Source organism: Oncorhynchus kisutch, linkage group LG22 (assembly GCF_002021735.2).
Source record: "Oncorhynchus kisutch isolate 150728-3 linkage group LG22, Okis_V2, whole genome shotgun sequence".
NCBI classification, from domain to species: domain Eukaryota; kingdom Metazoa; phylum Chordata; class Actinopteri; order Salmoniformes; family Salmonidae; genus Oncorhynchus; species Oncorhynchus kisutch.
The window spans coordinates 25,765,250-25,789,798 of record NC_034195.2 but is presented as its reverse complement, the minus strand read 5'-3'; the positions used below and the strand labels follow the sequence as shown (position 1 = coordinate 25,789,798).

General features: G+C 40.2%; 2 protein-coding genes across 6 annotated transcripts in view; both read left to right on the top strand.

Moving 5' to 3' along the window:
• kmt5b (lysine methyltransferase 5B) overlaps positions 1-24,430 on the top strand; it is a 28,285-nt gene extending 3,855 nt beyond the window's left edge. For 3 of the 4 annotated variants that reach the window (XM_031801902.1, XM_031801903.1, XM_031801901.1), the window contains 12 exons: positions 442-5,602; positions 6,002-6,110; positions 6,617-6,680; positions 8,903-8,956; positions 13,022-13,135; positions 15,686-15,819; positions 16,351-16,455; positions 16,758-17,793; positions 20,840-20,948; positions 21,052-21,158; positions 21,570-21,651; positions 22,067-24,430. In XM_031801902.1, the coding sequence (XP_031657762.1) occupies positions 442-2,315 (1,874 nt within the window). In that variant the 3' untranslated portion in view covers positions 2,316-5,602; positions 6,002-6,110; positions 6,617-6,680; ... (7 more) ...; positions 21,570-21,651; positions 22,067-24,430. The remainder of the gene's footprint in view (positions 1-441; positions 5,603-6,001; positions 6,111-6,616; positions 6,681-8,902; positions 8,957-13,021; positions 13,136-15,685; positions 15,820-16,350; positions 16,456-16,757; positions 17,794-20,839; positions 20,949-21,051; positions 21,159-21,569; positions 21,652-22,066) is intronic. The other variant, XM_031801904.1, reaches the window with a different exon arrangement.
• chka (choline kinase alpha) lies at positions 5,131-24,434 on the top strand. 2 transcript variants are annotated; one of them, XM_020455992.2, is made up of 12 exons: positions 5,131-5,602; positions 6,002-6,110; positions 8,903-8,956; positions 13,022-13,135; positions 15,686-15,819; positions 16,351-16,455; positions 16,758-16,816; positions 17,706-17,793; positions 20,840-20,948; positions 21,052-21,158; positions 21,570-21,651; positions 22,067-24,434. In XM_020455992.2, the coding sequence occupies exons 1-12, from the start codon at positions 5,367-5,369 to the stop codon at positions 22,124-22,126; spliced, it is 1,257 nt and encodes a 418-aa protein (XP_020311581.1). In that variant the 5' UTR covers positions 5,131-5,366; the 3' UTR covers positions 22,127-24,434. The 2 variants fall into 2 exon arrangements, with proteins under 2 accessions (XP_020311581.1, XP_020311582.1); XM_020455993.2 differs by lacking the exon at positions 8,903-8,956 and having other exon boundaries at positions 5,188-5,602.
• Positions 24,435-24,549: the final 115 nt, after the last annotated feature.

Sequence of the window (24,549 nt, the reverse complement as noted above, 5' to 3'; positions counted from 1 at the left end):
CTGTGGTTGCCCCAGGAAATTCAGGACATGGTTACTGATAACCAAAATACGATGATTTCTAATGGTGATCTTTCTGGTTCCTCCGCTATGTGTAGGAGAAAGGCAGGCTATATATGATATTTCTGCATGTAAAAAGCTCATTTACATTTTCAGGCAAGTGATCATAATCTTCAGGCAACTAAAACATATTCCAGAGTCCTGACTTCCCCGATGGGCAAGTGATTTTCAGACCTTAGGGTCAATCCCTGGGTTGAGGATGTATAGCTGCTATTGGTCAATTATAAGATTTACTGGACACACATACTTGCATTAAGAACTATAACATGCTACATAATAATATTCTAATACATTGCAATTTTGCAATGATTGTCATCAGGTTTAGTAATGTTTGTCCAACTTTCTGATGACTGTTCTGCTGTTATTTCTTATTCTTATTTTTAGCAGTAGGGAGGACAGCCTGCTCCAGTGTGACCAGGCTCAGTGACGCACAAGCCCTAAGCAGGCAAACTCTGTCCAAAATGCCTATGCCTACCTCATCATTCAATCAAAGACACTCAAAGAACTCCAACGTGCAAGAGAGACGAAACTCAAAGTCCGTAAAGCCTTTGCACAAGCTAGGAAGAAGGTGTCAGGTAACTGCTCACAGGTTCCCCATTGAGGTGGAAGCTATGGGTTTGTGCCTTAAGGACCCCACAGAATTAGTCAGTAACAGGGTCTCGCGAAAGAGTGCGATGGATAAGCAAGGACCCAAGCAAGTGGTGGGAACAAGGGGTTGTCTTGTGCACTACACTGTGAAGGAACACATTCAGAACCCAATGAAAGATGGTAGTAGGTGCCCTGATGGTTTAGCTTGCACTCACAGAACTCGCAGTTCAACCAGAGCATCAGTTGGCACACAGGGGTCTGACAACATTAAACTTCAACCAAACTGTGGTGTGGTTAGTAAGACCAATCCTACAGACCTCAGAGAGTATGTCACAGATGGTCACTGGATAATCAGCCCAAGCCTGGATATCAAGTGTCCAAGTGAGACCTGTCCCAGACAGAGGCAAGTGATAAATCAGGAGCAGCAGCACTCTTTCAGACCAGCATCCCTTCTCCAGGAGGAGGTTCCAGGCCTGCACCATGCAGCCCGTACCCCAGACATAGCTGTATGCAGGAAAGAGTTGCAATGCCTGCCTGATGGTCGTGAGTACTACAACAATCTGTCTAAGGGAGACAAGCTTCTCCACCTTGGCAAGGGGAAGAAGAAACAGCAGATTACGCGCTATGATTCCCAGCTGATCCTAGCCAACAACAGCTCAGGCATTCCCAAATTAACCCTGCGGAGACGAAGGGACAGCGGCAGCAGTAGGATTGAGCCTGGTGAGTCTGACCCTGTCAAGTCCTCCAGCTCCACAAAGACCAGCATGAAATTTGGGAAGAGCCATCACCATGCAAAGACCAAGAGGAGCTCTTATGCAGCCAGATGGAGTAATGGGACTTTCAGTCCTGTGGACCACATCCATTCCTCCAAACATGGCCTCAGTCCTGTGGAACACATCCGCTCCTCCAAACATGGCCTCAGTCCTGTGGAACACATCCGCTCCTCCAAACATGGCTTCAGTCCTGTGGAACACATCCATTCCTCCAAACATGGCCTCAGTCCTGTGGAACACATCCGCTCCTCCAAACATGGCTTCAGTCCTGTGGACCACATCCATTCCTCCAAACATGGCCTCAGTCCTGTGGAACACATCCGCTCCTCCAAACATGGCTTCAGTCCTGTGGACCACATCCATTCCTCCAAACATGGCCTCAGTCCTGTGGAACACATCCGCTCCTCCAAACATGGCTTCAGTCCTGTGGAACACATCCATTCCTCCAAACATGGCCTTAGTCCTGTGGAACACATCCGTTCCTCCAAACATGGCCTCAGTCCTGTGGAACACATCCATTCCTCCAAACATGGCCTCAGTCCTGTGGAACACATTCGCTCTTCCAAACTGAAGATTCACCTGCAGCATGAGTGGGACAGCAGGAGGCTCAGCCAGTATTGCCATGGTAGTGGGCCCTTCACAGGTATAGTAGAGAGGGAGGCAGGGGAGGTCTTTGGGCCCACAGTAGCAACATTTGGAATGCACCATGACACAGAGGAAGACTCGTCCTCTTCAGAAGAAGAGGATGAAGATGCATCTGACCATGAAGAGTTTGACGATGATTTTATTCCACTTCCACCAACAAAACGCCTCCGCCTCATTGTTGGTAAAGACTCTATAGATATTGATATCGCATCAAGGAGACGTGAAAATCAGTCACGAACAGTCAATCCATGAGCTCTATGGGTCTTCATTTGTTATGTCAATAAAAGTACAATCACATGCTGTTGTAAAATGTTAACTATTTTTGTACATGGTGGAACTTGGTTCGTTATTCATATTGTAGAATGTGTACATTTTACATGGCATACAATGTGTAAGCAATTATTTTTATATCTTCAGCTTTATTTTGTACAATTGTTAATTATATTTAAAGCATTTTCTAGTTTGTGTTGGTAAACATGCTAAATGTTGCTCCACTGACATCGCAAGAATGGAACCTTTTGGGAACACACTGCAAACAAAATGTGCTTTTGTCAACATGGCAGTGCATACATGCATATAAAATAACATGCATTTTATATATTGTTTTGAGAGCTTTTAAAAGGAACAGAATTCTTGTTTCTTGCTGGAGGTATGTGAAAATGTTTGACTTCCAGTGATTCCTGGGAGCTGGTCTCTGATGTTTTAGTCCCATTGTAATCACTCATTCCTTAATCAAAATGTGTTGGTGCTTGCATAATGATTCTATTTGTTAACTTTTTAGTTTGTGCAGATGTGGTTATTTTGGATGTTATTTTATTTTTTGATCACATTTTTATTTTTCTATTCATTTCACTCAATTCTCGAACTGTATAATTTCTCAGTCTTTATTTAGCAATCACAAATTCAGAACTTACTTGGTCTGGCTTAGGTGGTGTAGATATTGAAACACTTTTCTCACTTTGTTATTTTGTTCACCATTTGATCATCAGTTCACCTGAATTACTTTGTCTGCTGTGTCTGAATGGTGTGGTGCATGTCTCAACTTTTTAAATTGCTCTTTATATACTGGACCAGTCAAGTTTGGACACACCTACTCATTCCAGGGTTTTTCTTTATTTTATTTTTAGCGGCTCAAATAAATGCTTCACAGAGTTCAAGTAACAGACACATCTCAACATCAACTGTTCAGAGGAGACTGCATGAATCAGGCTTTCATGGTCGAATTGCTGCAAAGAAACCATTACTAAAGAACACCAATAATAAGATGGGACTTGCTTGGACCAAGAAACATGAGAAATGGACATTAAACCGGTGGAAGTCTTTCCTTTGGTCTGATGTGTCCAAATTTGAGATTTTAATTCCAACCGCTGTGTCTTTGTGAGACGCAGAGTTTGTGAAGGGATGATCTCGGCATGTGTGGTTCCCACCGTGAAGCATGGAGGAAGAGGTGTGATGGCGTGGGGGTTCTTTGCTGGGGACACTGTCAGTGATTTATTTAGAGTTCAAGGCACACTTAATCAGCATGGCTACTACAGCATTCTGCAATGATACGCCATCCCATCTGGTTTGCGCTTAGTAGGACTATAATTTGATTTTCAACAGGACAATGAGCCAACACACCTCCAGGCTGTGTCAGCATATGTGGGAACTCCAAGACTTTTGGAAAATCATTCTACGTGAAGCTGGTTGAGGGAATGCCAATCATGTGCGAAGCTGTCATCAAGGCAAAGGGTGGCTACTTTGTAGAATCTCATTTTGAATGAACACTTTTTGTTGTTACTACATAGTTCCATGTGTGTTATTTCCTAGTTTTGACGTCTTCACTATTATTCTACAATGTAGAAAATAGTTCAAATAAAGAAAAACCCTTGAATGAGTAGGTGTGTCCAAACTTTTGACTGGTACTGTATATTTTTATACTAGGTTGATTTAAAGTATGTTGTACAACTTTGGACCAGTCACTAATACTGTGTTCTGTCATATGTAGGCTACTGTCTGTAGTCTTGATTAAGCTACCTTTTTGAGTTGCTTGCATAATGTTGAGAATTACAGCTGAATTTGATAAAACATGGCTGTGTTTTCTATAACTTTGATTTTCTTAACATTCATCTACTTTGGAAAAGAAAAACAATAGCAAACTTGTGCTTATTTCTGGTGAATGTAGTTTATTATGCAAATCACAAAATCTTGTTATTTTACAGTTTGAGTACTCAAATTAAAGTTTTCTTCCAAATGTAATGTCTTCATGACTTGATGCACTTCCCTGCTCTTTAAGGAGACATGGTCAAATCGAGGAACTTTCTGGAACTTTAGTTTCCATTCTTAATTGCTGCCCCCACAAAGATCATGTGAATTCCCTGAAATATAGGATATGTTTTATTTATTTAACCTTTATTTGGCCAGGTAAGACCCATTGAGGTTACAAACCTATTTTGCAAGGATGACCTGGCAAGAAGGCCAAACAGATTTGGCTGCCCTACATTATTTGTAAACTGTAGGGGGTGTCTTCAAATAATATGTAGTATTTTTTAATGAGAGTTGATACTTGAGAATGGGTAATGGGACAAATAGCATTTGAAGTCTACACTACTCCTTGGGTACACAGACTTGACCTCAGCTTTTGCCATATTAATTTACCCTTTTGTGCACACAGATCAGCACAAACATTACATAGTCACAACATTTGTAGGAAATGCATTGTGAAAATATGAAATTCCCAGAAGTCTCCCGTTGAGGTGTAAACTGTTTTATAGAAAGTCTTGTTGAATTAGATCTTGAATAACAAAAGCATAATTCATAGCATGGCATAAAGTCAGTTGTCTGCCCACCACTCTGGCAAACAGAACAATTGTTTTTCACGGATAAAAGCAATAGCAAGAGGACAATGGTTTGCTATCTTTCATTTGCGAAATAACTACAAGGAGGCTTTCATTGTGCATGGGAAATGGTGCTGGGTTGGCTTTGTTTGCTCGTGAAAGGACGTGCCCGTGCCAACCAATGAGGGGAGAGAATGAGTGCGGTAGTATGACGTGTAGATGTAAATCCCCTCGATTTCAGCCTATTGCCTGACTCAACCAGCAAGTGTGTGTCTTCAGTCTTCATTCCTTGCCACGGAACGAACCTGTTTATTCTGCTGTCTGAATAAAACGGACGCGTGTTATTGTTTTGCTGGGGATTAAATACACATTGCTTGAAATCAAATCGTATATTTTTCTTCCTCAACGCAAGACTGCGTAATTATAAATTTACTTTAATCTAATTAATTCATAACTGTACGCTATTTAGTATTCATTTTAAGACAAAATGAAGACAAAATTTATCAACGGGGTGTCATCATCCCCTTCCATGGCATTGGGTTTGTTGGTCACTGAAAACGCACTTGAGGTCCAGCCAGACACTGAGGATGAATGCAAGGAAATCATCCGGCCGGATGAGCCTGACCAGGACACGAAGCGCAAGGCGTATTTATGGTGCAAAGATTTTCTCCACGGTGCGTGGAAAACGGTGACAGAAGAGGATTTTCAAATCAGCATAATAAGGTAGATATGTTCTTTGAGGACATTCACCATTATTTATCACTATTTATTTGTCATATAGCCTACTACACAGATAAACAGTTGCTGCGTTTGCAACTGCATATAGGCCACATTTTCTCGCCCTATAATTTAAATGAATGGTCATGATGGGGTTAATAAGCAGAGAATTTGATACTGGGTTACACCTAATGTTATTTCAAATTAAAATGGTAGCTTTGCCTATATGGGATTGTATTGTGTGTGTTTGTTTTCAAAGCATCACTTCTTATTTATGGACTTTCTATCCTAGAATAAACCCGTAATTTAGGTCGCCACAGCCATTGGTCTAATGTGTACACGCTGGAGATAGGGAAATGTGAGGCTTTTATGAGCTTCATTTGTTTTTTTGTGACGTTGTGACAGGGGTGGCCTCAGCAACAAGCTCTTCCTCTGCGCCCTACCCGACATCCAAACCAGTGTAGGTGATGAACCCCGCAACGTCCTCTTGCGTCTGTATGGAGCTATTCTACAGGTGTGTATGACAACAGACAATTCAATGTTGAGTGAGTCAGTCACATCTTACCTTTTTTCTCTTCAGTTTAATTACAAACGTCCTGGTTCTGAATCTGAAAATGTAATCAATGTTCTTTAGGCTAAATGCATAGCCTACCCAAAAGGTCCACTCTTGGACCCTTGAAAGTACAATTTGATTTACTCAGATTTTCTGGTCATGCTTTAGAATATAATAGAATGTGATAATATAAAAGTTTAGGAAAAGACATAGCTTACATGTATTCCCTGAGAGGTTCTGAACAGGCTGAAGGGGTCTTTGCTTTGCTGCTGGAATTTGGGGTTGGACAGAAGGGAAAGGAGATATATCTTCTTCCTCAAACATCTTTGAAAGGTCCTTTGGGGCAAATACCCACATGATGGCATGGTCTATGGTGGCTCAAGCTGTGTGTGTGTGTGTGTGTGTGTTTCTGTTGTTGTGGTGTGATGTACCACCATGGCTGTACATGCGTATGTTTTTTGCCGTAGGCCTTCCAAAAGGAGCGTGCCTTGAGCACACTTGTTTCCAGGTGATTCCACCATACCATACACGGTACAGTATGCGATCCCTGAAGTCTCAGTATTGTCCTCAACAAAGTTCACCCACATTGTTATGGAAGTCAGCTTGTGAATTGATGCACTTGTGAAGATATGGGGGGAATGTTTTGTTTTTTTACCTCTCCTATCCTTTTATTTTCATATTGTAAGTAAGTTGTTAAATACCATAGTGATACAAAGGAGAACTCCAGGTGTAAATCAATAGGAGCTCACCTGACAGCAATTAATATGTAAGGTGTTGCGCTGTATTTAAACATTTTAAAAACTTTATTTAACTAGACAAGTCAGTTAAGAACTAATTCTTATTTTCAATGACGGCCTAGGAACAGTAACTGCCTGTTCTGGGGCAGAACGACAGATTTGTGCTTTGTCAGCTCTGGGATTTGAACTTGCAACCTTTTGGTTACTAGGTCCAACGCCCCTTGATGATAATGATAATAATGTCCAACAGCCCATGATGATAATGATAACAACCAGTGATATATTTTAGTTTGGTGTGTGCATCATGAGCTACAGCCAAAGGACACAGGATGATATCATTCCTGATGATGTGTCAGTAGGTCCACACTACATTACTCATAGGTCACATGATGGTAGGCTAGTTAGGGCAACCCCAAGTTAACCTCCTGACTAAATGTAGATGACCAGAAAATCCAGGTCAAGATTCAGTCAAGCTGACAAAGAACTGGATGTTCATGTAGTTGGATGGGGATGACAAAAGCAACTGCTCTGCTCTAAAACAGTTCAGTGATAAATGATTGAAGTAACACTATGAAATAGAAAATAAAAGAGATGCCACATTTCTAGTAAGAAGTAATACACGATTTGGAACTGGAGGACCCATTAATTAAACCTTTACAATAAGCCAGGAGATGTAAAGCACCCACAACTATTGTAAGAATCGAATAGAATGGAATATTAATATCCATTCATTATAGACTCAAGTAGTTTGAGTTTTTTAAATTGATAATACATGTGGTAAAGAGATCAATTGAACTTGACCAAAACAATGAAAATGCCATGGAAACGCATGGGGGAAAGAGCCCCGAATCTCCTCATTGCCCCCCAGCAAAATTAGCCAACATTTAGGCTATTATTTATGTCTATTTCACACTATGTTGAATAGTATAATGCTTGTATGGATTTCAACCCCAATACATGTTAATGTCAACTTCATTGCAGTTAAAAATGACTGACTACCGCCACCGAATTATGTATACTAGCTATGCTACCAGCTTATACGAAAGGGAGTTAGCATTTAGCAGTCACTTCTTCTAAACCAGCAAAGAGACCACTTCTAAATGTTATGCTGCAAAACCAGACAAATATCCAAATCGGACTTTAGTTCCCACATTGTGGGCCTGTTATACATCAATAATGACAGATTTGCCGAATATCCACTTTGTTAGATCAGATTTGTTGAATGCGCGCCAATCCGGCGTATGAGTGGTTACATGGTTACATGCACACAATAATGTGATTATTGTGGATAGTCAGATTAATATCATAGTTCGATTAAACCGTTTACATGCTTTGCAAAAGAACGATTTCCCTAATAATCCTGTTTACATGGTCACGTGAAATCAGGCAACCTGGTGGCACTCGGATAAATGCAGAACATTGGCAATCAAAATCAACCTTCTTCCACAGCGACAGTTATTTTTGGGAAGAATATTTGATTCTGAGTTCGGACATGTAAAGTGTATATGTGAAAACGATTTCTAAGACGCACGTATACATTCAGTTGTTCTGAACTACAGAGGGAGGCTCGCTCAGCTGGAGCTAGCACATGCACAGATCAAATACACTGCTGTCTCATCAAATACCTCATTTAATTAATAACTCAGAAATTCATTGAGTAACCGAGTTTCCTCAGAGGAGAAAATATTAAAAGTGCTAGTTCATAGATAGGACAACAATGTCAATATCTGCATTTTATGCCAAAGCATACAGTCAGTGCCAGCTGCCTTGATCAGGAGATAATAGATGCCTTTCAGAGAGAGCGAGAGCTTGTTTCTGTTTCCGCAACTTTACTTTCTCAACAAGGAGGTTGTTAAAGGCACTGAGAGTTTTCCTATTGCCTCTTTGGCCGTCAGACTTGGGGACTATACTGTACTCTGTCATTGTCTCTTTGTGAGAATGCTATGTAGCATGATGTGTCTTTTGAGAAAATACATGTACTCATGGTTAGTTTCTTGCTTTTTCTTTCATTGATAGATGTCCTGTAATAAGGGGGAGCCCAGACAGTCAAACAAAGAAAATCTCTTTCAAGTAAGTAACTAATGGCAAAGGTGATTTACCCAGACTATTAGTTAGATTTGCTATCTGATTGTGAAAATGACCCCACAGCATGTGTCATTGTTCTGGCCTCGATACTATGTTTTTGTATACATTTTCTGGAGTTTGTGATCAAATTAGTCTGTATAGTTTAGCATCAAAGGTTTTAGTAATTACCAATGGACTTAGTGATCACTTTGAAAAATGTCAATCCCAGTCCTTTCTCCCAACTGGATGGTGTAAAATGGTGTAAAAAAATAGCACTGTTGAGTCATCTCTTTGGATTGAGGTGACCTCTGTTAGTCAGTTGATGATAGCAAGATAAAAAGAGGGTAAACATTAATATTCATGATGTCATGGCGTAAATCTGCAATTACTATCTTTTGCATGAGAGTCACAGAGTTTGATCCCATAGAGGCTAATCCTAGCTTGGCTAGACAGTCTGTCCCCTCGTAAACCTCACCGCTCCTTAGCCTTCATTTGCATGTTTATGGCCTTTTCCCTATATTGTCTTGAAACAAGTTCAAATTGACAACAAGATTGGCAATTAGGTTTTCAAAATACAGTTTGAGAACAACGTGGCATACTTCACTATAGACTCTCACCTTTATATGATGACTAATTCCAGTAATAGTGAACACACCACTCATAACCAATGTTCCCTCAACATTTTTTCAGCACTGAGCAAATGTGAGATCTGCGGAGGGCAAATTTGAACGTTGTGAAAATTCTGTGCAACATCCAGTGCGTGTTTACTGTGAACACTGAGGCTGTACCCACTTTAAGTTACAGTTTTAACAGTGGCCAAGCAGGCTACTGTGGCTATTTGATCATAATGTAGGCCCAAACCATTATTACAGAGTGTCAGACAAATGATGCTACCCTCTGCCTATTGGCTACTTAGCTTATTCAAGCCTGTGTGGACATACAACACTGCCCCTTTAAGACAAAAAAAGCTCTTTAACTGACTTGCTTTTCAAAGATGGCTAGAAATGTAGCAATCACTCCCCTATAGCTGACTACAAATGATCTATAACTGGACTAATAACTCACTAACTACCAAAGGATATTAACAAAATGTGCACAAGTGGGTACATGCACCTCTCTTTAATCCCAAAACAAGCTTATCTACTCAGGACCGCTCATGCTGTAAATAGTCCAGTTCAAAGTAAATGTCATAGGACCATATATGGCAATGGTCTATTTGCACATAGACCTACTGCAGCTCTGATTGGTTATGCCGCACCGGTCTGTGTAGATAGTATGGGTAGTTACAGAATTCTACAAAATCTCTTGCATAGTTAGTTTTGCATACTAAGTCTTGCATACTAAGTCTTGCATAGTTCGTTTAGTTTCGGTATGTTACATTGAAAGTGGCGAATATTGCGTTGATTCGATCACAATTTCCACAATAAAGGGAAACGTTGATATTGTTAACTAACGGGGAAAACTCTAGAAAGTCGAGTGAGGTTCAATCTTGTGCTTCTCTAGGTGGTCTGATATTTATTCTGCTTGAGCACAGTAATGAGGGAACATTGCTCATAACTGGAGCTTCAACTGGAAAATCCCCACAGCTGCTGTGCCATGGTCATGTGACCGTAGCCATGGTACACAGGGGGTAGAGGGAGGGGAAGTGATATTCAGGGGATGGTACTGTGACATTGAACCTACTGTTGATGTGTTTTTAGCAGAACTTTCAAATTAGCATTGAAACTATTCATGCTTCATTTATATTACAGAAGGTGAGAGAAGGTGAGAGTGAAACTAAGGAGTTCATTCACACATTTGTCAACAATGATTTTTTTTAAGGTGGTGGAATATGATCAATCTTATTTTCAGTCAATAGAGGTACTCATTACCCATGGCTATGGTTACTACTGATTGAGTTCATTATTGCTATCTGTCTTGTTATCCACATGCACAGATATCCAGGTCAGAGCTACAGGGAAACAAATCTAAGGCTAGAAAAGTGACATGATTTTCCAAATACATTATTTTGTCAACATTATGAAACATGGACCTCAGTGGTGTTTTTGAGGAAGTGTGATTTCCTTCCATTTCTCAGGATAGTAGTGTTAACATTAGGACAGGCCACAGTGGACTATGGCATCCTGCTAAAAGGGACACTTCATTGTTTCCCTTCCTGTTTCACAGAATAAATGTAATCAAGTTTTTCAATTTACAAATCATATATTGAGTTGCAACAAAGGAAGTGATAGCCATTCAAAAATTCACTTTTTCTTTATTTCAATAATGAGGAAGGTTGGCGGAATGGAATGATGAACAATTTCACAACAATGTCAACAGACCAGTAGATAGCATTGCTGATTATTAACCTGAAAAGTAGGCTACTTAGCCAGTTTAATTTGACAACCTGTTAGGTTGCTGTTGACCAGTAGGTCATAGAAATAGGTCATAGAAAGTTAAATAAAAGTAATTGGAAAACTGAGGCTGGCTGCTGACCCACTTTTAGAGGGACTTTCTGGACATAGAAATGCACTGAACACATAGACCTACATACAGGCTGCAAGGCCACGATGTGTGTCAGGATGATCATGATAACAGAGATAATACGTTGAGCAGATTTGCATTTGTCATTTATCAGCACTACAGAGCCCATCTGTAAATGTGTCAATGTATATGAATACTTTGCAGAGTTTGGCTTAGTTTTTATTTTATTTAGGTCTGCCAAACCAAGGGTCATTATGGTTTCATATACGTATATTGTCTATGGTTGATGGGTCTCACCCCTTTTAAGGCAAGACATCCACACAGTGGATATACTGTCCCTAAAGATGATCACAATATCTCTCTTTTGACTAGAGGGAAAGATATCTTAGATGAGGACTAAAGAATACCCCCATGTTGTCATTGATTATTGACTAATAATGTTTTTCCCATGTCTATAGTCATATGAGGTCGGTCCACAGTGCATACAACAGGTCATAAGCAATGCACTACTATGATCTGTTTTCCTCCTATCTGGTTTCCGACAGGAAGCGCCAAGCCACTTTGAAGTGCACCACTTAGCACATTCCTTGGCCAACTGTCAGAGTCCACAGGTCACTGCCAGCTCATAGCAGGTTACACTAGACCTAGATAAGGGCACCATTTGGATTGCACCCAGTGCTATGGGTTATTATTAGAGTTACTACTGTACAGTGTAACATTGGAAATAGTTATTAGTAATATTTTTGAATGTACTTTCATTAATAACTACACAGTAACAAGGACCCTGTATTTAGAAGTGCTAACATAGATGTATTTGTTAGTTAACATATTTTTTTGTGGGCCTATCTTTTGAATGCTAGCTATATCAAAGCTCTGGCCTCAGATAATTGCTCCTGCAACCATTTTTCCTCCCCAGTAGAAAAGCCCAGGTGTCTTCTTCGGTTAAGCAGCCACAATTACCGATTGATGCTGTTGGCAGGCTCTGCCTCTCTCAGTACAATTGGCCCCTTGTTTTATCATTCTCATCATTCTCCCGTCTGGTCCAAATCTGCTTTTAAACCTACCACCATGACGGATAAAAATACCTGCCAATTCACTGACAGAGTTGGGAATGTAATTTGTTTAATTGAGGTAGCCATTTTACAGTTAACATGCCTCAAAGATCTGGATCTGTGTATAGTTGATTTATCAATTGTGAATGCTAGATCCCTGGAAAAAAAAATACTCCCATCTCTTCCAGACAGCCGCAAGGTCATGTGCTCATCATCAGCTTTCTCTGTCTAAGCTGTTCCTCCTTTAATCCTATGGAATTGAATGAGTTTCTGTCCAACTGACGGTGGTAGTTGCGGACAGTTTCAGCTAACAATGGACCACAGTTTGGCTGCAGTCATCCAGCTCATCCTATTAATTGTCCTCACATCCGGTTGCCATGAAAGCATTAACCAATGACAGTCATTTAACCTCATCATTTCTAAGGACGGGGTTGATTGTGCAAGGCAGCAGTGACTGAAAATCACAAGGTTTAATAGGAGAAGTCAACAACCACAACGTTCTCTCATTCAGCTATCTGTTTGTGTGCATGCTAATTCCTCTTCTCTGTGTCTGCAGGGTGCTGAGGCCATGGTGCTGGAGAGTGTGATGTTTGCCATTCTGGCTGAGCGGGAGCTTGGGCCCAAACTCTTTGGCATCTTCCCTCAGGGCAGACTGGAGCAGTTTGTCCCAGTAAGTTACTCTATGTGGAGTGATAATCATTGAAAAAAATCATTAATGACTATGTGATTGCATGCTTGCTTGTGTGCATGCGTGCGTATAGGTGTCTGGATGCATGTATGTGTGTTTTGTTCAATGATGTGTGTTTAATTGATAGAAAAGGGAATACATGAACCATGCTAAATCTATTCCCTACTTAAAGTGGCAAAAATAGCTTGAAGTTCTGTAATTTAACATTTTGTGCTAGCGAGAGTATTATTGGTCAATTTAATACACGCCCACGTTGCCCAGGCATTCTCCCATAGCGAGAGTTCTCTTGCTAAATTCAACCCACGCCTGGGCTAGACAGTTTGAATTTAAATCGGTATAGACCATCAGAATAGTCATGTTCTATCTGAATCACGGGTTTTGCTTGTATGATGTACAGGTAACTGCCTAAATAAAATAAACACAAACCTGCGCCCGCACACACACCCTGTAAATCCCCTATGCTCATTTGAGAGTCACTGAGATTTCTTCTTCTAGCCATGGTAGAGAAAATAATGGGCAACTGGGCATTTTATACATGACCCTAAGCATGATGGGATGTTAATTGTTTAATTAACTCAGTGACCACACCTGTGTAGAAGCACCTGCTTTCTACATACTTTGTATCCCTCATTTACTCAAGTGGGAAATGATTTACTTTGACTATCCATAACGTTTATTCTCCATAGCAAATGGATTTGGATTCTCCAAATCCATAGCATATCTATAGCTCACGCATGTCATGCTATGCAAGAGCTCATATTTAGGTATCTTAATAGATGCATCATTACAATGACAGTGTAGTCATCATTATCGCTGTTCTCAAAGTGTGCTTCTGCCATAACAGTGTTAGTGAATATACCAAAAGGCCAAGCTACGTTTAGAAAATTATGAGGATATACAGTACTAGTCAAAGTTTGGACACACCTACTCATTCCAGGGTTTTTATTTACAGTGTAGAATAATAGTGAAGACATCAAAACTATGAAATAAAACATATGGAATCATGTAGTAACCCAAAAAAAAGTGTTAAACAAAATTCAAGACCTTTGAAAGTTTCTTCAAGTGCAGTCACAAAAACCATCAAGCGCTATGATGAAACTGCCTCTCATGAGGACCGCCACAGGAAAGGAAGACCCAGAGTTATCTCTGCTGTGAAGGGTAAGTTCATTTGCGTTACCAGCCTCAGATATTGCAGCCCAAATAAATACTTCAGAGTTCAAGTAACAGACTCATCTCAACATCAACTGTTCATAGGAGAATGCGTGAATCAGGCCTTCATTGTCAAATTGCTGCAAAGAAACCACTACTAAAGGACACCAATAAGAAGAGACTTGCTTGGGCCAATAAACACAAGCAATGGACATTAGACCGGTGGAAATCTGTCCCTTGGTCTGATGAGTCCAAATTTGAGATTTTTGTTTCCAACCGCTGTGTCTTTGTGAGACACAGAGTATGTGAACGGATGATCTCCGCATGTGTGGTTCCTACTGTGAAGCATGGAGGAAGAGGTGTGATGGTGCATTGCTGGTGACACTGTCTGTGATTTATTTAGAATTCAAGGCACACTTTACCAGCATGGCTACCACCATATTCTGTAGCCATGCGCCATCCCATCTGGTTTGCGCTTAGTGGGACTATAATTGGATTTTCAACAGGACAATGACCCAAAACACACCTTCAGGCTGTGTAAGGACTATTTGACCAAGGAGACTGATGGAGTGCTGCATCAGATGACCTGGCCTCCACAATCCCCCGACCTCAACCCAATTGAGATGGTTTGGGATGAGTTGGACCGCAGAGTGAAGGGAAAGCAGCCAACAAGTGCTCTGCATATGTGGGAACTCCTTCAGGACTCTTGGAAAAGCATTCCAGGTGAAGCTGGTTGAGATAATGCCAAGAGTGTGCAAAGCTGTCATCAAGGCAAAGGTTGGCTACTTGGGAAGAAGTTTTGATTCGTTTTGATTTGTTTAACACTTTTTTGGTTACTACATGATTCCATCTGTGTTATTTCATAGTGTTCATGTCTTAACTATTATTCTACAACTTAGAAAATAGTCAAAAATAAAGAAAAACCCTTGAATGAGTAGGTGTGTCCAAACCTTTGACTGGTAATGTATAGCCTGTGACCTACCTTCTTCCTCTTCTCACTGAGGTCAATGGTGCATGAAGATCCACACAGGGTTAATGAAATGGCCTGTATATTATTAATCATTTTGGAGAATAGCAGTAAAAATGAAACATTTGAGTTATTCACTAGTACTCAGAGACCAAGAATGCAGAGAGGTCAAGCGTGTGGCCTTTAAACATCTTCCTCTTTGATAAGATCTTAAACTGTCAGGTTGACAGTGAGCAAATTAGAGGGCCTAAGGGCATTGGAACTGGTTATACCCTCCATTCACTGTCAGCAGTCTATTGGTAATGGTGTTTCTGTTTATTGTTGCACATAAAGCTGTCAGCGTGAAAGGAAAGAAGACAACCTGTATTCAGCTAAGACTTGTAGACCTTACTTCCTTGACCTCTTTGTGTTAATAGAGTCGTAAACTGGACACGGATGAGCTGAGCATGCCTAGCATATCTGCTGAAATAGCTGAGAAGATGGCCAAGTTCCATGGTATGAGGATGCCTTTCAACAAGGAGCCCAAATGGCTGTTTGGAACTATTGACAAGTGAGTTGGTATCTTATTAGAAACTGTAAACCCTCGTTGCCTAACTTGACCTCACTGAACACTCCAAACAAACATTAGCTGTCACACATATCTCCTCTTACAAAATGGTTAGCTAGTTTGCTTTTGTTGGTTGATTCTCTAGTCACCTGGTTTGAGGATAACAGAGACAAATGATGTTTTCCTATGGCATTTGTAGAGTAAAACTACACATCAATAACAGTCTTGGTCAAAACAAATAGCCCCCTATGATGTGTTTTATGAATGTCTTCTTTGCTTACACTTAAGGCATTTAAGTTGTTAAAGGGATTCGCTTATCAGAGTTACCTTCGTCGTGGTCTGAGGATAGTTTCAGGTAAATCACAAGGGAAAGGTTGCTTGTCAGCAAAATAATGTGTGATTTGTACGAGTGCTGTGCATCGCTGTGATAAAATAGTGATATCCGTCTTATCTATAAACTCTACAACGGCGTGTATCCCAGTGTTCCCATACATACAGTACCCTGACTGTCCTGATGTTTTCCCCCATCCACAGGTACCTGAACCAGGTGATGAGACTCACCTTCACCAGGGAGTCCCACATGCTCAAGTTTGCCCGTCTGATGAGCTGTAACCTGCCCCAGGAGATGGAGAATCTCAAGTAAGGCCCACATCACATCCACCCTGGTCCCTGCATAACGTACACAACAGTATTTAGACTTTGCACACATGAACAGACATGATTACATGTATATGCAGTAATTCAGTTATGTACTAGTCATATGGTGTTTTCCACTAAATTGGTGTGGAATCCAGTTAACAACAATAAACCAATAATTATATTAAAATATGGTTGAAATATGTTCTGGCATTTTGCATCCTGTTTTGGGGGTAAACAGTGAATTAGTAGACTTATATCTCCTGCTTTTTACCTGCTTAAATATGGTTTGTTTGTCTCTGTAGGTCTTTGCTGGACTCCAGTCATTCCCCTGTGGTTTTCTGCCACAATGACTGTCAAGAAGGTAAGGGGTCTGAAGGATTCTGCATGCTTCGGTTTGGCTGGCACCTTGCCGAACCCGGCTAGGCGAACCGAACGAGTGTGCTTGCATACTCCCTTAAAAGACTGTCGCTTGAAAAACAAGGAAAAAGCGACAATAGTACTGTTTGTCCATATTGAGACTCTGTAGCCAGTATACACTTCCTGAAAATAGTCAGAAGGAATCTAAGATAACTCAAGAAATCTGTCATACATTTGTACATTTTTGCAGAGGAGATCTTAGTCACAGAATTTTACATCTGAATAAGATGTTTGAAGTATTTCTCAGGTGAAAAAAATGTATATGAAAACAAGTTGTCTATCGTTGAATGGCAACGAACACCTCATTGAAGAATCCCTACTGTTGACCAATGACTGACGAAGGGGTGTAGATTTTCAGCTTGCCTCGAGATAAAATGTTGTGTGGCCAAAAGCCTAAAAAAACCTGGCCAAAGACCAAAACCAACAAAATGTTGTCATAATATATGCACTAACTGTTCTGATCTGTTTCGGATGGGAAGTATGTACACAGGAGTGTGTACACTGGCATAGCACACACACCCACAGGGGGGCCAACCCTATGACAGGAAATTAGCTTTAAAGCTGGTGAATTTTCTCTCAGCCTCATGGCAAAATGTGTAAAATAGCATGACATTAGCTATAAAACTGCACATTTTTCTCTATGCCCCATGTTTTTGAGGGGGTTTGCCCTTGCTCCAACCTTACGGAGACCCTGTGAAACTCTGCTAGGCCACTGTTAGGCATAGTATTGCAGTTTGTATAAAGCTAGTGAAGAAAATCTTTGAAATCCCTTGCTAATGTGTTTTACTGTGTGTATGTGTGTGTGGTGTAATAATTATTCGCTCATCCTTTAGGAAATATCCTTCTCCTCAGTGGTTGTGAAGGCACTGACAGACAGAAGCTCATGCTGATTGACTTTGAATACAGCAGCTACAACTACAGGTGTGTTCATGCTCAGGGCACTAGTTAGTGTATACTGTAATCATCTCCTTTCCAACCGATTCAACTACTTTGGTCACAAATTGTAGTGAATGTACAACATTTTGGGTGTCTAAGAGCCAGTAAACATTGACCACACCTTACGATGTGGGAGGGCTGTGTCTATCCAAGGTGACACTGTCTCGGCAGATGGTAAATCATACCCCCCATGGCCGATCCATTGTGACATTCTTTCACCCTTCTGAGTGTGTCTGAATCTCTGGAATCAAGCAGACTGGGCTGGTGGAGCAGAGCAGGACAACCTGTTCAATCTAATCATCCAGCTAGCTTTATGCACAGAATCTAACAGTGGATTCCCAAAGCTCCCCTGACTGTTCTCCAACCATATTCCTTCACAGCTTCTGCCTCATGAAATATTCATAGGAACTCTAATGTAATGTCTGCTGCAACACAGCTATTGATGGAAGGAATTTACTCTGGTATTTTGTATTTGTCATGGTTTAAAGACAAGAATGTAGCCACAGATTCATTTAAAATCTCCACTATTTCAGCAGCAAGCTGTCGTCATCCGAGTTATATTTCAGAATCTAACTAAGCCATCCAGAACTTCCACACAATCTCTTACTGTATGTTTTCCTGTACCACAGCCTTTTTTGTAAAACATGGAATGCTTGAGTGCCCTATTTCTCAGAAAGGACCTTCACTGTTATTGGCCTTGGCTCACAGCCAAGTTAGTTCCGTCAAAACAGCCCACCCCCGCTGTCCTGACCCTCAGGCTCCCTCGTAGTCATTGTACGTCACCACATGTGCGCGTCACTCTCAAGACAGATCAGGTTTCACTTTCTCCAAGCTTTGATATTTCCATCCTGACTTTTACATAAGTCCTTTGTATTGGTGTAGCCTTGACGGACCAGATGGGACTCAATCCCTCCCAAACCAAAAGGAGAAACCAATGTTCTCTATGGTAGGGTAGGACAGGGCACCATTAGGAAGCTTGTAACAGTTTTGACTTGAGGTTATTGTTTATAGGGGTGCCAGGTAGGTTGTGCCTACCAGAGAAAACATTGGTTTCTCCTTTTGGTTTGGAAGGGAATGAGTCCCATCTGGTCCGTCAAGTCTACACCAATACAACAGACTTATGTAAAAGTCAGGATGGAAATAAAACTTTCCATAAACCCTTAAAACATGGGAAAGAACTTCAAAAACAAATGTATTTTGCGTGGGTTGTATTACCAACATAAATGATTACACACATAATAATATTTCACCTTTATTTAACCAGGTAGGCTAGTTGAGAACAAGTTCTCATTTACAATTGCGACCTGGCCAAGATAAAGCAAAGCAGTTCGACACAGAGTTACACATGGAGTAAAACAAACATACAGTCAATAATACAGTATAAACAAGTCTATATACGATGTGAGCAAATGAGGTGAGATAAAAACGGCCATGGTGGCAAAGTAAATAAAATATAGCAAGTAAAACACTGGAATGGTAGATTTGCAGTGGAAGAATGTGCAAAGTAGAGATAAAAATAATGGGGTGCAAAGGAGCAAACTAAATAAAATACAGTAGGGAAAGAGGTAGTTGTTTGGGCTAAATTATAGGTGGGCTATGTACAGGTGCAGTAATCTGCTCTGACAATTGGTGCTTAAAGCTAGTGAGGGAGATACGTTTTTTTTAAATAACACAATGAGTTCTGGTTCCTCCAGAAATGTCCTGTACCTCGGGCCTAAAAAAAAAATATATATATTTTTTTTTAAAGTCCAGCCCGGTAAAGGAGTTCAGGGAAGTCAAGTGACCTTTGTCACGTAATGTTTGTCAGTTCATTCAAGTGTAGCGTAAACCCAGTATTAACCATACAATCAATATAACAATTATTTTACCACAGATCTTTAAAGTGTATCAACTCTTACTAAGTCCTCAACTACAACGAACTACATAAATCATCACAGTACAGTACAAAACAAATGAAATACCGTGTACAAAAAGGTTGTAGTCGGTCAGTCAGACAATCCAATCCGCTGAGCGGTGTAGTCCACGGACGCAAAGAGTGGATCCGATCCTGGGTAAAACTCTTATTAGGCTACAAAACACACGGAATAGAGCAGCTTCGGAACTGAGGGTTGACCACATCCTCATTCACGTCGTCTCCATCACAACCCCACTTTTGCTCAGCTGATGCTGGTTATTTAATTGGGAATTAAAGGGAAAGCGCCCTATTGGAAGGAGAAGCACTATTTAATTGGGAATTAAAGGGAAAGCGCCCTATTGGAAGGAGAAGCACTATTTAATTGGGAATTAAAGGGAAAGCGCCCTATTGGAAGGAGAAGCACTATTTAATTGGGAATTAAAGGGAAAGCGCCCTATTGGAAGGAGAAGCACTATTTAATTGGGAATTGAAGGGGAAGCGCCCTATTGGAAGAAGAAGCACTAAGACGGTTCAGAAAATTCAGGGCCGTCACAAGCTGTGTTCATACCAAAAAAAATTGTTATGTCACATGGACTTCTGTACACAATGAGAACAGTCCTAGGAGGCTCATGTCAAACTCACATCTTGTTTGTTTTCCCACTGTTTTCTTCCCAGTTGGTTTGCTTAGCAGCAGGTGTGGCTCGCTTGAAAGGGTTTGAACTGTACAGGTTTTCAGCACCAACCCATAATGCCGCAGCCAGGGGTAGAGAAATGTTGGGAAAGAGTTTATCCTCCAAGTTGTTCCTCTTGTCTGGTTTCCACAGCAGCAGCTGTGATTCCCTTCACAAAGAGCTACCCATTTTCGTTCCCTTTGTGAGAAATCATCTCATATTTCTCTTCCTTTGCTATGGTAACAGTTTACTGCAGCCCTAGTTTTCATTTGGGCATACAAGGAAAAGAGCCCAAACAATCATAATCCTCAATCCATGTTGCAATGCAATGTACATTGGAAGAATGTTCAGTTCTCCAACATTGAAAATACGCTTATCAAATATCAGGTGTAACTGACAGGACTGCTGACCTGGCAAATGTGATATCATTGTTAATGATTTTTCTCTCAATATTTTGTGTTTTCAGGGGATTTGACATAGGAAACCACTTCTGTGAATGGATGTATGACTATACAAATGACAAGTTCCCATTTTTCCATGTCAACTCAAATAATTATCCCACTAAAGCCCAACAGGTGAGTAAGGATGACAGTATGAAGACTTTTTGTCCTCTGAATCTGAATGAGTGGCTCTCTAGGCAAAATACAGCCAATAACATTGTGATGTTCCTCTTTTCAGCTACATTTCATTGGAAGCTACCTGTCAGAGACTGAGCAGGGATTTGAGAATCACAGCGCTGAAGACCAGATGAAACTCAAAGAGGAGCTGTTTGTGGAAGCCAACAGGTGAGCCAAGGCGTTTTGCTGGAATGTGAATGAGGGATGAATTTGCTCACGTGTCTCTGACACACCATATGAGTCATCATGACACATGAGGACAAGTTGACTTACTGTTTTTTTTACAACTCTGAGGACACCTGTGGTTTAGTACTTAGAATGGCCTCCTGTTGACAGAGCAGCAGTAAATCATAATAATAATGAACCCCTCAGACTGGGCCTCTTGGTTACTGTAAAATGCTCCCTCGGAAATAAAACTCTGCAATCAGTCCTGTAGTGATGAAATAGCACATTTCCATGTGGCAGTTGCTATGGACCAAAGGTTTTCTCAGTTCACCCATATATATGTTTAATGGACCATACTGCCATTGTGCTCGTCCACAGTTTTATTGAAACATTTGTCTGTTGGTAATTACACAGGTTTGCTCTGGCTTCGCACTTCTTCTGGGGTCTGTGGTCGATGATCCAGGCGAGAATCTCCACCATTGAGTTTGGGTACATGGTGAGTGTCCATCATCTGGTTGCCATGCCTTTGTTTTACACATTTATATGTGTGATATAAAAAAACACAGCAATTCTCCCTCAAACAAAATAAATTAGAAGTGCATGTTGGATAAGACAGGAAATAGAAGCATACACTTTATACCCAGACAATCAGAAAGCACTGTCAGTGTGTTCCTTGCTATGTTTGGTGTCATAGACTACTCTGAACTATACACAAATATTTTCCATGGTCAACCTGGTAAAGATTATCTCTGTTATATTTCCTTTCTTTGCTGAAATATGTATAACTGACACACATACTGTGCGAGGCGTATTTTCATTTTGATTCCTTTTCTCTCTCTCTCTTTATCCACTGTCTGAAATCCATTCTGTGCAAATGTTCCAATATTTTTCTTTCCTTTGTCTGCCCACAGGAGTATGCCATGGCCAGGTTTGATGCATACTTTGAGCAGAAACGGAGCTTGGGGGTCTAAGCGAGGGACCACATACTGTAACAAGGAGGTGGAGGATGAATGGATTAACAGCGCTTAATTGAAAATAATGCAGACAGGCAATCAGGGTGTAGGACCATGCTTTAATGGCGAACCTGTGCTTTGGGAATGAAATGCTCGCTATAGTTGGTATCGCATGGACCAAAGTGAAACCATGAATATTGGGTTTGGTGCCCCATGCATCGCTGCTCAGTGTTTGCACAATACTACGCTCCTTTATAACACACGCTCACAGGGTCAAGATTGTTCTTGGCCTGTCTTTTCTTCAAAGAACATCAGGAAGATTAAGACAGGGATAAAAATCTTCATTCTGAACAGAGGTGTAAGTTACATCCGCAGGAAGTCCATTCCTGTTTGGAAATGTTCTGGCGTAGCTCAAAAGAACAGAAGTCTCAATGAGCCTTAAAAATCCTTGCTTATTGAAAACCCAGTAATCTCTTATCTGTGATCCAACGGCAATAGTACATTTTCTGTGACATAAGAGCAAGGTTCGAAACATACTTCAAATAACTAAACTCTCAGTTTCAATTGATTGCATCCATGCTATACATGTCAGTTTTCCTTCATTCTTTATCAAAAATAATTCCTCTAAGATGACTTGCATATGGAAATATTTGGAGCCACCTATTAGATGGGTGCATCTCTGGCTAACAGCATTCCTCACCTGCAGTACTGTAAATATAATCTGATAAATGTGACCTGAAACACAGTGTACTCTTCGAAAAAAGGGTTCTTCAAAGGGTTCTCCTATGCGGACAGCTGAAAACCCCTTTTAAGGTTCTAGAAAGCACCTTTTGTTCTAAGAGTGTAGTAATGGTGACCTCACTACCCTACTCTGTACTTACAATAGCTGGGGATTGTGTAGAGTAAGAGTATCAGCTCTGAATAGGTCATTGAAATGGTATTGGTATTCAAACAGATATATTCATTATGAAAATGCAGGTCCTTCTACACCTGCATTGCTTTCTGTTTGGGGTTTTAGGCTGGGTTTCTGTACAGCACCTGGTGACATTAGCTAATGTAAGAAGGGCTTTATAAATACATTTGATTGATTGATTGAATATATCACAGATAGTACATTGGATAAGTAAGGAAATGGCAAACAGGAACGCTCTCAGCTTTAACTCAAACAGACAAACAATAGAGATGCTTACTGTGCTATTCAGCTGGAGTAAACAGTTGCAGATGAAGTTGTGAGAAGAACTGTAAATAAGTTGTAAAAAAATCCTCATGTAGAGGTCTTTAATATGTATAATGATATATTTAGAATGTGTTTGGGGACTGGAAATATTTACTTAACTTTTTTTTGTGAAAAATTCATAACCAAACTGTGATAATTAGTGCTGTTTTAATATGAATTTATATTCTGTATTTCATCATTCTATTTGTTTTATGTAAACATGTTTATTTACTCTGGTTAATATAATATTGAAACAAATATGAGCCTTCACTTTGAAATTACATTGTTGCATAGGCTACAATGTCAGTGGCACTTCAATCTCATTCACCAGACACTTCTTCCCAATGCTCATACGCTATTAGCCTGGGAGCCTGATGAGTGGCACTTTCCTGACCAGTTGCATTTTTAAGGATAACGTTTTAATTGTTTTCCTTAAATGGAATATGTATTTTTCTTAATAAGAAAGTTGTCTCTTTCCTTGTTGAAACACATCTCACTCCTGTTTTCTCAACACCTGCTATATCATTATTGTGTGATCAACTACATTCCATTTTCAGGTATATGTTGTGTATATTTGTATGTACATTACACCTCTCTTTCATGCTATATTATTAGTTTGAGATAATAAAATAAGAATTGATCCAAATGTATTCAAATGGAATTGGAATTGACAGTGTCACATACAGTTTTCTGAGTATATCCTTGCTGTATTTCATGTTTTGCCATTCAATACAGAGATCAAATAACATGTGATTGATTATCAAAACATGAGGGAAGAAGGAGCTCCTCTACATTACACTGAATATTGTTGATTATGAATATTGTAATCTTATGGATAATTGAACTGAATGTCCAATTTGTATATGCTGTGAAAGGATCCCAACTACTCTATTTTGTGAGTGCAAACGTTTAGCCTGGCTTACCTATAAAGATAGCTATGCAGAAATACACTAAAATAAGAAAATATGTACCATATAAATTCTTCCCTTGTAAATAGCAAGGGTCAAGTCATTTGAAAATGTACCACTATGGCAAGTTCATTATATACATTTACTGTACCTTCTACTGCTTTGCACAAGTACTACAATAAAGATAAAGAAATAAAACGTGTATTCTTGCAAATCAGTCTGTATAACTGAGGGGGAAATATGATTCACTGTGACATTGTACCATAGATTTGCGCCAATCACATTGTTTAATCTCTGTCAAAAAAAGACAAAGATGG